This window comes from Coregonus clupeaformis, chromosome 32, assembly GCF_020615455.1.
Source record: "Coregonus clupeaformis isolate EN_2021a chromosome 32, ASM2061545v1, whole genome shotgun sequence".
NCBI lineage: Eukaryota > Metazoa > Chordata > Actinopteri > Salmoniformes > Salmonidae > Coregonus > Coregonus clupeaformis.
This window is the reverse complement of record NC_059223.1, coordinates 360,622-378,564: the sequence shown is the minus strand read 5'-3', so window position 1 is coordinate 378,564 and position 17,943 is coordinate 360,622. Positions and strand designations below refer to the sequence as shown.

Sequence of the window (17,943 nt, the reverse complement as noted above, 5' to 3'; positions counted from 1 at the left end):
CTGGGAAGACTGAATCTGCAATAGGTAAGCAACTTGGTTTGAAGAAATCAACTGTGGTAGCAATTATTAGGAAATGGAAGACATACAAGACCACTGATAATCTCCCTCGATCTGGGGCTCCACGCAAGATCTCACCCCGTGGGGTCAATATTATCACAAGAACGGTGAGAAAAAATCCCAGAACTACACGGGGGGACCTAGTGAATGACCTGCAGAGAGCTGGGACCAAAGTAACAAAGCCTACCATCAGTAACACACTACGCCGCCAGGGACTTAAATCCTGCAGTGCCAGACGTGTCCCCCTGCTTAAGCCAGTACATGTCCAGGCCCGTCTGAAGTTTGCTAGAGTGCATTTGGATGATCCAGAAGAGGATTGAGAGAATGTCATATGGTCAGATGAAACCAAAATAGAACCTTTTAGTAAAAACTCAACTCGTCGTGTTTGGAGGACAAAGAATGCTGAGTTGCATCCAAAGAACACCATACCTACTGTGAAGCATGGGGGTGGAAACATCATGCTTTGGGGCTGTTTTTCTGCAAAGGGACCAGGACGACTGATCTGTGTAAAGGAAAGAATGAATGGGGCCATGTATCGTGAGATTTTGAGTGTAAACCTCCTTCCATCAGCAAGGGCATTGAAGATGAAACGTGGCTGGGTCTTTCAGCATGACAATGATCCCAAACACACTACCCGGGCAACGAAGGAGTGGCTTCGTAAGAAGCATTTCAAGGTCCTGGAGTGGCCTAGCCAGTCTCCAGAACTCAACCCCATAGAAAATCTTTGGAGGGAGTTGAAAGTCCGTGTTGCCCAGCGACAGCCCCAAAACATCACTGCTCTAGAGGAGATCTGCATGGAGGAATGGGCCAAAATACCAGCAACAGTGTGTGAAAACCTTGTGAAGACTTACAGAAAACGTTTGACCTGTGTCATTGCCAACAAAGGGTATATTACAAAGTATTGAGAAACTTTTGTTATTGACCAAATACTTATTTTCCACCAGAATTTGCAAATAAATTCATAAAAAATCCTACAATGTGATTTTCTAGATTTTTTTTCTCCTTTTGTCTGACATAGTTGACATGTACCTATGATGAAAATTACAGGCCTCTCTCATCTTTTTAAGTGGGAGAACTTGCACAATTGGTGGCTGACTAAATACTTTTTTCCCCCACTGTATAATGTAGGATCATTAATATCTAAAAGCTTGATTCTGTCGACATGCTTGAGGCACTGTTTGTTCTGATAGGAGAACAAGGCAAGTGCCTGTTGGACACTGCAGCGTCACACACCTTGCAATCTGAGCGGAGGCCATCAACATTTTGAAACTATTTAACCATAAACGTAATAGTTTAAAACCTGGACATTTTTTTGTCATTTTGTGAGGCATGTCTTACCATGTAGGAATGTTAAAGGTATTACAGTGCACCCATAATGAAAAAGCAAAAACAGGTTTTTAGAAATGTTTGCACATGTATTCAAAATAAAAAACTGATATCACAAGTCTTCTGACCCTTTACTCAGTACTTTGTTGAAGCAGTGATTACAGCCTAGAGTCTTGTTAGATGTTCGATCGGGTTCAAGTCCGGGCTCTGGCTGGGCCACTCAAGGACATTCAGAGACTTGTCCCGAAGCCACTCCTGCGTTGTCTTGGCTGTGTGCTTAGGGTCGTTGTCCTGTTGGAAGGTGAACTTTCGCCCCAGTCTGAGTTCCTGAGCGCTCTGGAGCAAGTTTTCATCAAGGATCTTTCTGTACTTTGGTCCGTTCATCTTTCCCTCGATCCTGACTAGTCTCCCAGTCCCTGCCGCTGAAAAACATCCCCACAGTATGATGCTGCCACCACCATGCTTCACCTTCAACTCCAAGCGGGCTGTCATGTGCCTTTTACTGAGGAGTGGCTTCCGCTGGCCACTCTACCATAAAGGCCTGATTGGTGGAGTGCTGCAGAGATGGTTGTCCTTCTGGAAGATTCTCCCATCCCAACAGAGACTCTGGAGCTCTGTCAGAGTGACCATCAGGTTCTTGGTCACCTCCCTGACCAAGGCCCTTCTCCCCCGATTGCTCAGTTTGGCCAGGCGGCCAGTCTTGGTGGTTCCAAACTTCTTCCATTTAAGAATGATGGAGGCCACTGTGTTCTTGGGGACCTTCAACGCTGCAGAAATGTTTTGGTACCCTTCCCCAGATCAGTGCCTCGACACAATCCTGTTTCGCAGCTCTACGGCAATTCCTTCGACCTCATGGCTTGGTTTTTGCTGTGACATGCACTGTCAACTGTGGGACCTTTATATAGACAGGTGTGTGCCTTTCCAAATCATGTCCAATCAATTGAATTTACCACAGGTGGACTCCAATCAAGTTGTAGAAACATCTCAAGGATGATCAATGGAAACAGGATGCACCTGAGCTCAATTTCGAGTCTCATAGCAAAGGGTCTGAATACTTATGTAAATAAGGTATTTCTGTTTTTGCAAAAATGTCTAAAAACCTGTTTTTGCTTTGTCATTATGGGGTATTGTGTGTAGATTGATGAGGAAAAAATATAATGTAATCAATTTTAGAATAAGGCTGTAACGTAACAAAATGTGGAAAAAGGGAAGGGGTCTGAATACTTCCTTATATGCCATTGAAACCAGTAGGGCATATTTGTTGTTGCGTCTTTAGAAGTTCCCTCTTTCTACATTTCTGAAGGATATTTTCATCTCTGTCGTATGAAACTGCTCGCATTTGCGGTGCACTTTTGAGAACGGTGTTGTCCCGCTAATTGCATTTTGGAACATTCGCACGTATTCTTTTCCCATGCAGGTGAACTTCGGGAAGGTTCCCATGGTGATGCGTCAGCCCTTTTCCTCTAATATCAGGAGGAACTTCCTGTCTGGGATTCAGGTGGAGTTTAAACAGTCGCCTCATCAGAGAAGTCTCCGGGCCCAGCTACACTGGCTACAGGTAACACCCTAACCTGATATATACTACACCCTACACACTAACCCCTAACCTGACACACCCTACACACTAACCCTAAACCTACACACTAACCCTAACCCTACACACTAACCCCTAACCTGACATATACTACACCCTACACCCTACACACTAACCTGACACACCCTACACCCTACACACTAACCCTACACACTAGTCTCCGGGCCCAGCTACACTGGCTACAGGTAACACCCTAACCTGACACACCCTACACACTACACACTAACCCCTAACCTGATATATATACTACACCCTACACACTAACCCTAACCTGATATATATACTACACCCTACACACTAACCCTAACCTGATATATACTACACCCTACACCCTACACACTAACCCCTAACCCCTAAACCTACACACTAACCCCTAACCCTAACCTGATATATACTACACCCTACACACTAACCCCTAACCTGACACACCCTACACACTAACCCTAAACCTACACACTAACCCTAACCTGATATATACTACACACTACACACTAACCCCTAACCTGATATATACTACACACTACACACTAACCCCTAACCTGATATATACTACACCCTACACACTACACACTAACCCCTAACCTGATATATACTACACCCTACACACTACACACTAACCCCTAACCTGATATATACTACACCCTACACACTAACCCTAACCTGATATATACTACACCCTACACCCTACACACTAACCCCTAACCTGATATATACTACACCCTACACACTACACACTAACCCCTAACCTGATATATACTACACCCTACACACTACACACTAACCCCTAACCTGATATATACTACACCCTACACACTACACACTAACCCCTAACCTGATATATACTACACCCTACACACTACACACTAACCCCTAACCTGATATATACTACACCCTACACACTACACACTAACCCCTAACCTGATATATACTACACCCTACACACTAACCTGATATATACTACACCCTACACACTAACCCCTAACCTGATATATACTACACCCTACACTAAAACCCCTAACCTGACAACACCCCACACTAACCCTAACCCTACACACCCTACACTACACACTAACCCCTGACCTGACCTACACACTACACCCTACACCCTGCACACTAACCTGTTATACTACACCCTACACACTAACCCCTAACCTGACATATACTCACCCTGCACACTAACCTCCTAACCCTGCACACCTACTACCCTACACACCTAACTTCATACCCTAACCCTACACCCTACACCTAACCTCATCACCCTGCCCTACACCCCTACACCCTAACCTCATAAGACCCTGCCCCTACACCCTACACCCTAACCTCATCACACCCTACCCCTACACCCTACACCCTAACCTCATCACACCCTACCCCTACACCCTACACCCTAACCCCATCACACCCTACCCCTACACCCTACCCCTACACCCTAACCTCATCACACCCTACCCCTACACCCTAACCTCATCACACCTACCCCCCTACACCCTAACCTCATCACACCCTACACCCTAACCTCATCACACCCTACCCCTACACCCATCACACCCTACCCCTACACCCTACACCCTAACCTCATCACACCCTACCCCTACACCCTAACCTCATCACACCCTACCCCTACACCCTAACCTCATCACACCCTACCCCTACACCCTACACCCTAACCTCATCACACCCTACCCCTACACCCTACACCCCTAACCCTCATCACACCCTACCCCTACACACTACACCCTAACCTCATCACACCCTACCCCTACACCTAACCTCATCACCCTACCCTACACCCTACACCCTAACCCCATCACACCCTACCCCTACACCCTAACCTCATCAGCACCCTACCCCTACACCCCCTACACCCTAACCTCATCACACCCTACCCACCCTACAACTAACCTCATCACACCCTACCCCTACACCCTACACCCTAACCCCATCCACCCTACCCCTACACCCTAACCTCATCACACCCTACCCTACACCCTACACCCTAACCTCATCACACCCTACCCTACACCCTACACCCTAACCCCATCACACCCTACCCCTACACCCTACACCCTAACCTCATCACACCCTACCCTACACCCTACACCCTAACCTCATCACACCCTACCCCTACACCCTACACCCTAACCTCATCACACCCTACCCTACACCCTACACCCTAACCTCATCACACCCTACCCCTACACCCTACACCCTAACCTCATCACACCCTACCCCCTACACCCTAACCTCATCACACCCTACCCCTACACCCTACACCCTAACCTCATCACACCCTACCCCTACACCCTACACCCTAACCTCATCACACCCTACCCCTAACCCTAACCTCATCACACCCTACACCTACTACACCACACCCCTAACCTCATCATCCTACACCTAACTCCATCACACCCTACCCCTACACCCTGCACCCCTAACCTCATCACACCCTACCCCTACACACTACACCCTAACTCTATCACACCTACCCCTACACCCTACACCCTAATCTCATCACACCTCACCCTACACCCTAACCCCATCACACCCTACCCTACACACTACACCCTAACCTCACTACACCCTACCCTTACACTACACAACCTCATCACCCTACACTCTACACCCAACACCCTACCCTACACCCTAACCTCATCCCACCCTACACCCTACACCCTAACCTCATCACACCCTACCCCTACACCCTACACCTAACCTCATACACCCTACCCCTACACCCTAACCTCATACACCCTACCCTACACCTACACCTAACCTCATCACACCCTACCCCTACACCCTACACCCTAAACCTCATCACACCCTACCCTACACCCTAACACTCATCACACCCTCCCTACACACTACACCTAACTCATCACATCCCTACACTACACCCTAACCTCATCACACCCTACCCCCTACACCCTACACCCTAACCCCATCACACCCTACCCTACACACTACACCCTAACCTCATCACACCCTACCCCTACACCCTACACCCCTAACCCCATCACACCCTACCCTACACACTACACCCTAACCTCATCACCCTACCCCTACCCCTACACCCTAACTCATCACACCCTCCCTACACCCTACACCCTAACCTCATCACACCCTACCCCTACACTAACTTCACTCCCTAACCTATCACACCCTACCCCTACACACTACAACCTAACCTCATCACACCCTACCCCTACACCATACACCCTACCCCTACACCTTAACCTCATCACACCCTACCCCTACACCCTAACCTCATCACACCCTACCCTACACCCTACACCCTAACCTCATCACACCCTACCCCTACACCCTACACCCCTCATCACCCTACCCCTACACTCCCTACACCTATCTCACCCCTACACCCTAACCTCATCACACCCTACCCCTACACCCTAACCCCATCACACCCTACCCCTACACCCTACACCCTAACCTCATCACACCCTACCCCTACACCCTACACCCTAACCCCATCACACCCTACCCCTACACCCTAACCTCATCACACCCTACCCCTACACACTACACCCTAACCTCATCACACCCTACCCCTACACCCTACACCCTAACCTCATCACACCCTACCCCTACCCACCCTAACCCATCACCCTACCCTACACACTACACCCTAACCTCATCACACCCTACCCCTACACACTACACCCTAACCCCATCACACCCTACCCCTACACACTACACCCTAACCTCATCACACCCTACCTACCCTACACCCTAACCTCATCACACCCTACCCCTACACCCACCCTAACCCCATCAAGCACCCTACCCCCTACACCTACACCTAACCTCATCACACCCTACCCCTACACCCTACACCCTAACCCCTCATCACACCCTACCACTAACCCTACACCCTACACCCTAACCTCATCACACCCTACCCTACACACTACACCCTAACCTCATCACACCCTACCCCTACACCCTACACCCTAACCCCATCACACCCTACCCCTACACCCTACACCCTAACCTCATCACACCCTACCCCTACACACTACACCCTAACCTCATCACACCCTACCCCTACACCCTACACCCTAACCTCATCACACCCTACCCCTACACCCTACACCCTAACCTCATCACACCCTACCCCTACACCCTACACTCCTACATCCCTGGACACCTCCACCCTCACCCTAACTCCTACATCACACCCTACACTCCTACACCCTAATCATCACACCCTACCCCTACACTCCTACATCTCACCCTACCTACCCTACACCCTAACCTCATCACACCCTACCCTACACCCTACACCCTAACCTCATCACACCCTACCCTACACCCCTAACTCATCACACCCTACCCTACACCCTACACCCTAACCTCATCACACCCTACCCCTACACCCTACACCCTAACCTCATCACACCCTACCCCCTACCCCTACACCCTAACCCCATCACACCCTACCCCTACACCCTACACCCTAACCTCATCACACCCTACACCCCTACACCCTAACCTCCCATCACACCCTACCCCTACACCACACCCTAACCTCATCACACCCTACCCCTACACCCCTACACCCTAACCCTACATCACACCCTACACCCTACACCCTAACCCCATCACAACCTACCCCTACACCCTACACCCTAACCTCATCACACCCTACCCCTACACCCTACACCCTAACCTCATCACACCCTACCCCTACACCCTAAACCCTAACCTCATCACACCCTACCCCTACACCCTACACCCTAACCTCATCACACCCTACCCCTACACCCTACACCCTAACCTCATCACACCCTACCCCTACACACTACACCCTAACCTCATCACACCCTACCCCTACACCCTACCCCTACACCCTACACCCTAACCTCATCACACCCTACCCCTACACCCTACACCCTAACCTCATCACACCCTACCCCCCTACACCCTAACCTCTCACACCCTACCCCTACACCTACACCCTAACCTCCATCACACCCTACCCCTACCCCTACACCCTAACCTCATCACACCCTACCCTACACCTACACCCTAACCTCATCACACCCTACACCCTACACCCTAACCCCATCACACCTACACCCTACACCTACACTCCTAACCCATCACACCCTACCCTACACCCTACACCCTAACCTCATCACACCCTACCCTACACCCTAACCCTAACCTCATCACACCCTACCCCTAACACCCTAACCCCATCACACCCTACCCCTACACCCTACACCTTAAACCTCATCACACCCTACCCCTACACCCTACACCCTAACCCCATCACACCCTACCCTACACCCTACACCTAACCTCATCCACCCTACCCTACACACTACACCCCAACTCATCACACCCTACCCCTACACCCTAACCTCATCACCCTGACCCTACACACTACACCCTAACCTCATCACACCCTACCCCTACACCATCATCACACCCTACCCTACACCTACACCCTACCCTACACCCTCACACCTCACACCCTACCCCTACACACTACACCCTAACCTCATCACACCCTCCCTACACCCTACACCCTAACCATACACCCTACCCTACACCCCTACCCTACACCCTAACTCATCACACCCTACCCTGACCCCTAACCTCATCACACCCTACCCCTACCTACACCCTACACTCTAACCTCATCACACCCTACCCCTACACCCTACACCCTAACCTCATCACACCCACCCCTACACACTACACCCTAACCTCATCAAGCACCCTACCCTACACCTCTAACTCATATACACACCCTACCCCTACACCCTACACCCTAACCTCATCACACCCTACCCCTACACCCTACACCCTAACCTCATCACACCCTACCCCTACACACACACCCTAACCTATCACACCCTACCCTACACCCTACACCCCAACCTCATCACACCCTACCCTACACCCTACACCCTAACCTCATCACACCCTACCCCTACACCTACACCCTAACCTCATCACACCCTACCCCTACCCTCACCCTAACCTCATCACACCCTACCCTACACTACACCCTAACTACCCTACACCCTAACCTCATCACACCCCTACCCTACACCCTACACCCTAACTCATCACACCCTACCCCTACACCCTGCACCCTAACCTCATCACACCCTACCCTACACCCACACCCTAACTCTCACACCCTACACCCTACACCCTAACCCATCACACCTACCCCTACACCCTAACTCATCACACCCTCCCTACACCCTAACCCATCACCCCACCCTACACCCAACCCCATACACCTACCCTACACCCCTAACCTCATCACTACCTACACCCTACACCCTAACCCTCATCACACCCTACCCCTACACCCTAACCTCATCACACCCTACCCTACACCACTTCACACCCTACCCCTACACCCTACACCCTACTCACACACCCTACCCCTACACCTACACCCTAACCTCATCACACCCTACCCCTACACCCTACACCCTAACCCACACACCCTACCCTACACCCTACACCCTACACCCTAACTCATCACACCCTACCCCTACACACTACACCCTAACCTCATCACACCCCTACCCCTACACCCCTACACCCTAACCCTCATCACACCCCTACCCCTACACCCTACACCCTAACCTCATACACCCTACCCCTACACACTACACCCTAACCTCATCACACCCTACCCCTACACCTACACCCTAACCCCATCACACCCTACCCTACACCCTAACCTCATCACACCCTACCCCTACACACTACACCCTAACCTATCACACCCTACCCCTACACCCTAATATCATCATCACCCTACCCCTACACACTACACCCTAACCTCATCACACCCTACCCTACAACACCCTAACCTCATCACACCCTACCCCTACACCTAACCCCATCACACTACCCTACACCTAACCCAACCTCATCCTACCCCTACACCCTAACCTCATCACACCCTACCCCTACACACTACACCCTAACCTCATCACACCCTACACCCTACACCCTAACCTCATCACACCCTACACCCTACACCCTAACCTCATCACACCCTACCCCTACACCCTAACCCCATCACACCCTACCCCTACACCCTACACCCTAACCTCATCACACCCTACCCCTACACCCTACACCCTAACCTCATCACACCCTACCCCTACACCTTACACCCTAACCTCATCACACCTACCCCTACACCCTACACCTAACCTCATCACACCCTACCCCTACACCCTACACCCTAACCTCATCACACCCTACCCCTACACCCTACACCCCTAACCTCATCACCCTAACCCTACACTGCCTATCATCACACCTACCTCTACCCACACCCTAACCTCATCACACCCTACCCCTACACCCTACACCCTAACCTCATCACACCCCACTCCCTACACCCTAACCCCATCACCATACCTCACCCCCTACACCCTACACCCTAACTCACTCACACCCTACCCCTACACCCTACACCCTACACCCTATCAACATCTCACCCTACCCCTATCCCTACACTCCCTACACCCTAACCTCATCACACCCTCCCCTACACTACACCCTAACCTCATCACACCCTACCCCTACACCCTACACCCTAATCTCATCACACCCTACCCCTACACCCTACACCCTAACTCATCACACCCTACCCCTACACACTACACCCTAACCTCACACACCCTGCACCCTAACCCCCATCACCCTACCCTACACCCCTAACCTCATCACACCCTACCCCTACACCCTACACCCTAACCTACATCAACACCCTATCTCACACCCTACCACACCCTAACCTCATCACACCCTACCCTACACACTACACCCTAACCTCATCAGCACCCTACCCTCACACCCTACACCCTAACCTCATCACACCCTACTCCCTACACCCTACACCCTAACCTCATCACACCCTACCCCTACACCCTACACCCTAACCTCATCACACCCTACCCCTACACCCTACACCCTAACCTCACACACCCTACCCCTACACACCTACACCCTAACCTCATCACACTCCTACACCTAACCTCATCACACCCTACCCCTACACACTGCACCCTAACCTCATCACACCTACCCCACACCCTACACCCTAACCTCATCACACCCACCCAACCCCTACACCTAACCTCATCACACCCTACCCCTACACCCTAAACCTCATCACATCCTACCCTCAACAACATCACACCACCTTCTACACTACCCTAACCTCATCAGCACCCTATACACCCAACCCATCAAACCTACTCCAACCTAACCCATCACACCCACCCCACACCCCTACACCCTAACCCATCACACCCTACCTCTACACCCCACACCAACCTCATCACACCCACGCCAAAACAAAAAACTACAACACTAAACCATACACCCTACCACACCTACACAAATAAAACCCAACAAATAACCCTACCCACACCCACACCCAACCTCACATCACACCCTACCCCTACACACTAACCCTAACCTCACCTCACACCCACCCCTACACACTACACCCTAACATCACACCCACCCACCCTACACCCAACCTCAACACCCACCCCCTACACACCCTACAAACATACACTAGCCACACCCACACAACCAACACCCACCCCACACCTAACACACACCCACCCTAAAAAACACACCCACACCCTACACCCTAACCTCATCACACCCTACCCCTACACACTACACCCTAACCTCATCACACCCTACCCCTACACCCTAACCCCATCACACCCTACCCCTACACCCTACACCCTAACCCATCACACCCTACCCACACACACCCACCACACCTAATTCACACCTACCCTACACCTAACCTCATCACACCCACCCTACACCCTACACCCTAACCTCATCACACCCTACCCCTACACCCTAACCCCTAACCTCATCACACCCTACCCCTACACACTACACCCTAACCTCATCACACCCTACCCCTACACACTACAACCTAACCTCATCACACCCTACCCCTACACCCTACACCCTAACCCCATCACACCCTACCCCTACACCCTACACCCTAACCTCATCACACCCTACCCCTACACCCTACACCCTAACCCCATCACACCCTACCCCTACACCCTACACCCTAACCTCATCACACCCTACCCCTACACACTACACCCTAACCTCATCACACCCTACCCCTACACCCTAACCTCATCACACCCTACCCCTACACACTACACCCTAACCTCATCACACCCTACCCCTACACCCTACACCCTAACCTCATCACACCCTACCCCTACACCCTACACCCTAACCCCATCACACCCTACCCCTACACACTACACCCTAACCTCATCACACCCTACCCCTACACCCTACACCCTAACCCCATCACACCCTACCCCTACACACTACACCCTAACCCCATCACACCCTACCCCTACACACTACACCCTAACCCCATCACACCCTACCCCTACACCCTACACCCTAACCTCATCACACCCTACCCCTACACCCTACACCCTAACCCCATCACACCCTACCCCTACACCCTAACCTCATCACACCCTACCCCTACACCCTACACCCTAACCTCATCACACCTACACCCTACACCCTAACCTCATCACACCCTACCCCTACACACTACACCCTAACCTCATCACACCCTACCCCTACACCCTAACCCCATCACACCCTACCCCTACACCTACACCCTAACCTCATCACACCCCTACCCCTACACCCTAACCCCATCACAACCTACCCCTACACCCTACACACTAACCTCATCACCACCTACCCTACACCCTACACCCTAACCCCATCACACCCTCCTACACACTACACTAACCTCATCACACCTACCCCTACACACTACACCCTAACCTCATCACACCCTACCCCTACACCCTACCCCTACACCCTAACCTCATCACACCCTACCCCTACACCCTACACCCTAACCCCATCACACCCTACCCCTACACCCTACACCCTAACCTCATCACACCCTACCCCTACACCCTACACCCTAACCTCATCACACCCTACCCCTACACACTACACCCTAACCCCATCACACCCTACCCCTACACCCTACACCCTAACCTCATCACACCCTACCCCTACACCCTAACCCCATCACACCCTACCCCTACACACTACACCCTAACCTCATCACACCCTACACACTACACCCTAACCTCATCACACCCTACCCCTATACCCTAACCCTACACACTAACCCCAGTTTAAACAGTCGCCTCAACAGAGAAGTACACAGGCCCAGTTGCTTTGTCTGCGGGTAACTGTGGCAGAATAACCATGACTGTCTTTCAGATAAGAGCATTTCTGCTTTTAAATCAAGCAAGCTGCAAATGTTACGGTAGAACATATAGTCTTGAGAGCCATTTTGGAGTACATTTACATTTTACATTTTAGTCATTTAGCAGACGCTCTTATCCAGAGCGACTTACAGGAGCAATTAGGGTTAAGTGCCTTGCTCAAGGGCACATCTACAGATTTTTCACCTAGTCGGCTCAGGGATTAGAACCAGCGACCTTTCGGTTACTGGCACAACGCTCTTAACCACTAAACCACCTGCCGCCCTGTATAGTGTGTATATCTCTAGTGATATTAAACTCTTGTCTTTTTTACGGTGTGTGTTTCAGGTGGACAACCAGCTGACTGGAGCGATGTTTCCCATTGTGTTCCACCCGGTTCCTCCTCCAAAGTCCATCGCTCTGGACTCAGGTAACTGCGGGCTCCCCGGTACATGGTAGAATGCGTGTGTCCATAATGGTGTTCTCTAACGTGTTCTGTTCCGTCTTTCTTCCTTAGAACCAAAACCTTTTATGGACGTCAGCATCATCACCAGGTTTAACGAACATAGTCAGGTCATGCAGTTCAAGTGAGTGTTCCTCTTATACCCCACTGGATTATTAGTGCACCACACTTCTTTTTAGTGCACTACACTTCTTTTTAGTGCACACCAGTCCCTCTGACCCAGTAGTGTGTGTTGTGTTTTAGTTCAGGGTTAGTCCTCCACTAGTCTCTCTCTGACCCAGTAGTTATACTGTGATCTGTGTTTTAGTTCAGGGTTAGTCCTCCACTAGTCTCTCTCTGACCCAGTAGTTATACTGTGATCTGTGTTTTAGTTCAGGGTTAGTCCTCCACTAGTCTCTCTGACCCAGTAGTTATACTGTGATCTGTGTTTTAGTTCAGGTTAGTCCTCCACTAGTCTCTCTCTGACCCAGTAGTTATACTGTGATCTGTGTTTTAGTTCAGGGTTAGTCCTCCACTAGTCTCTCTCTGACCCAGTAGTTATACTGTGATCTGTGTTTTAGTTCAGGGTTAGTCCTCCACTAGTCTCTCTCTGACCCAGTAGTTATACTGTGATCTGTGTTTTAGTTCAGGGTTAGTCCTCCACTAGTCTCTCTGACCCAGTAGTTATACTGTGATCTGTGTTTTAGTTCAGGGTTAGTCCTCCACTAGTCCCTCTCTGACCCAGTAGTTATACTGTGATCTGTGTTTTAGTTCAGGGTTAGTCCTCCACCAGTCCCTCTCTGACCCAGTAGTTATACTGTGATCTGTGTTTTAGTTCAGGGTTAGTCCTCCACTAGTCTCTCTGACCCAGTAGTTATACTGTGATCTGTGTTTTAGTTCAGGGTTAGTCCTCCACTAGTCTCTCTCTGACCCAGTAGTTATACTGTGATCTGTGTTTTAGTTCAGGGTTAGTCCTCCACTAGTCTCTCTCTGACCCAGTAGTTATACTGTGATCTGTGTTTTAGTTCAGGGTTAGTCCTCCACTAGTCTCTCTGACCCAGTAGTTATACTGTGATCTGTGTTTTAGTTCAGGGTTAGTCCTCCACTAGTCTCTCTGACCCAGTAGTTATACTGTGATCTGTGTTTTAGTTCAGGGTTAGTCCTCCACTAGTCTCTCTCTCTGACCCAGTAGTTATACTGTGATCTGTGTTTTAGTTCAGGGTTAGTCCTCCACTAGTCTCTCTCTGACCCAGTAGTTATACTGTGATCTGTGTTTTAGTTCAGGGTTAGTCCTCCACTAGCTCTCTCTGACCCAGTAGTTATACTGTGATCTGTGTTTTAGTTCAGGTTAGTCCTCCACTAGTCTCTCTGACCCAGTAGTTATACTGTGATCTGTGTTTTAGTTCAGGGTTAGTCCTCCACCAGTCTCTCTCTGACCCAGTAGTTATACTGTGATCTGTGTTTTAGTTCAGGGTTAGTCCTCCACCAGTTCTCTCTGACCCAGTAGTTATACCTGTGATCTGTGTTTTAGTTCAGGGTTAGTCCTCCACTAGTCTCTCTGACCCAGTAGTTATACTGTGATCTGTGTTTTAGTTCAGGGTTAGTCCTCCACTAGTCTCTCTGACCCAGTAGTTATACTGTGATCTGTGTTTTAGTTCAGGGTTAGTCCTCCACTAGTCTTCTCTCTGACCCAGTAGTTATACTGTGATCTGTGTTTTAGTTCAGGGTTAGTCCTCCACTAGTCTCTCTGACCCAGTAGTTATACTGTGATCTGTGTTTTAGTTCAGGGTTAGTCCTCCACTAGTCTCTCTGACCCAGTAGTTATACTGTGATCTGTGTTTTTAGTTCAGGGTTAGTCCTCCACTAGTCTCTCTCTGACCCAGTAGTTATACTGTGATCTGTGTTTTAGTTCAGGGTTAGTCCTCCACTAGTTCTCTCTGACCCAGTAGTTATACTGTGATCTGTGTTTTAGTTCAGGGTTAGTCCTCCACTAGTCTCTCTCTGACCCAGTAGTTATACTGTGATCTGTGTTTTAGTTCAGGGTTAGTCCTCCACTAGTCTCTCTCTGACCCAGTAGTTATACTGTGATCTGTGTTTTAGTTCAGGGTTAGTCCTCCACTAGTCTCTCTCTGACCCAGTAGTTATACTGTGATCTGTGTTTTAGTTCAGGGTTAGTCCTCCACTAGTTCTCTCTGACCCAGTAGTTATACTGTGATCTGTGTTTTAGTTCAGGGTTAGTCCTCCACTAGTTCTCTCTGACCCAGTAGTTATACTGTGATCTGTGTTTTAGTTCAGGGTTAGTCCTCCACTAGTCTCTCTGACCCAGTAGTTATACTGTGATCTGTGTTTTAGTTCAGGTTAGTCCTCCACTAGTCTCTCTCTGACCCAGTAGTTATACTGTGATCTGTGTTTTAGTTCAGGGTTAGTCCTCCACTAGTCTCTCTGACCCAGTAGTTATACTGTGATCTGTGTTTTAGTTCAGGGTTAGTCCTCCACTAGTCTCTCTGACCCAGTAGTTATACTGTGATCTGTGTTTTAGTTCAGGGTTAGTCCTCCACTAGTCTCTCTGACCCAGTAGTTATACTGTGATCTGTGTTTTAGTTCAGGGTTAGTCCTCCACTAGTCTCTCTGACCCAGTAGTTATACTGTGATCTGTGTTTTAGTTCAGGGTTAGTCCTCCACTAGTCTCTCTGACCCAGTAGTTATACTGTGATCTGTGTTTTAGTTCAGGGTTAGTCCTCCACTAGTCTCTCTGACCCAGTAGTTATACTGTGATCTGTGTTTTAGTTCAGGGTTAGTCCTCCACTAGTCTCTCTCTGACCCAGTAGTTATACTGTGATCTGTGTTTTAGTTCAGGGTTAGTCCTCCACTAGTCTCTCTCTGACCCAGTAGTTATACTGTGATCTGTGTTTTAGTTCAGGGTTAGTCCTCCACTAGTCTCTCTGACCCAGTAGTTATACTGTGATCTGTGTTTTAGTTCAGGGTTAGTCCTCCACTAGTCTCTCTGACCCAGTAGTTATACTGTGATCTGTGTTTTAGTTCAGGGTTAGTCCTCCACTAGTCTCTCTCTGACCCAGTAGTTATACTGTGATCTGTGTTTTAGTTCAGGGGTTAGTCCTCCACTAGTCTCTCTGACCCAGTAGTTATACTGTGATCTGTGTTTTAGTTCAGGGTTAGTCCTCCACTAGTCTCTCTCTGACCCAGTAGTTATACTGTGATCTGTGTTTTAGTTCAGGGTTAGTCCTCCACTAGTCTCTCTCTGACCCAGTAGTTATACTGTGATCTGTGTTTTAGTTCAGGGTTAGTCCTCCACTAGTCTCTCTCTGACCCAGTAGTTATACTGTGATCTGTGTTTTAGTTCAGGGTTAGTCCTCCACTAGTCTCTCTCTGACCCAGTAGTTATACTGTGATCTGTGTTTTAGTTCAGGGTTAGTCCTCCACTAGTCTCTCTCTGACCCAGTAGTTATACTGTGATCTGTGTTTTAGTTCAGGGTTAGTCCTCCACTAGTCTCTCTGACCCAGTAGTTATACTGTGATCTGTGTTTTAGTTCAGGGTTAGTCCTCCACTAGTCTCTCTCTGACCCAGTAGTTATACTGTGATCTGTGTTTTAGTTCAGGGTTAGTCCTCCACTAGTCTCTCTCTCTGACCCAGTAGTTATACTGTGATCTGTGTTTTAGTTCAGGGTTAGTCCTCCACCAGTCTCTCTGACCCAGTAGTTATACTGTGATCTGTGTTTTAGTTCAGGGTTAGTCCTCCACTAGTCTCTCTGACCCAGTAGTTATACTGTGATCTGTGTTTTAGTTCAGGGTTAGTCCTCCACTAGTCTCTTTCTCTGACCCAGTAGTTATACTGTGATCTGTGTTTTAGTTCAGGGTTAGTCCTCCACTAGTCTCTCTCTGACCCAGTAGTTATACTGTGATCTGTGTTTTAGTTCAGGGTTAGTCCTCCACTAGTCTCTCTGACCCAGTAGTTATACTGTGATCTGTGTTTTAGTTCAGGGTTAGTCCTCCACTAGTCTCTCTGACCCAGTAGTTATACTGTGATCTGTGTTTTAGTTCAGGGTTAGTCCTCCACTAGTCTCTCTCTGACCCAGTAGTTATACTGTGATCTGTGTTTTAGTTCAGGGTTAGTCCTCCACTAGTCTCTCTCTCTGACCCAGTAGTTATACTGTGATCTGTGTTTTAGTTCAGGGTTAGTCCTCCACTAGTCTCTC

The 17,943-nt window shown here is 49.4% G+C and overlaps 1 protein-coding gene across 1 annotated transcript in view; it reads left to right on the top strand.

Moving 5' to 3' along the window:
* Positions 1-17,943, top strand: part of LOC121548184 (vacuolar protein sorting-associated protein 13C) — a 199,802-nt gene that overhangs the window by 135,114 nt on the left and 46,745 nt on the right. The window contains 3 exon segments of the mRNA XM_045209946.1: positions 2,801-2,941; positions 13,636-13,717; positions 13,805-13,874. Of these exon segments, the coding sequence (XP_045065881.1) occupies positions 2,801-2,941; positions 13,636-13,717; positions 13,805-13,874 (293 nt within the window).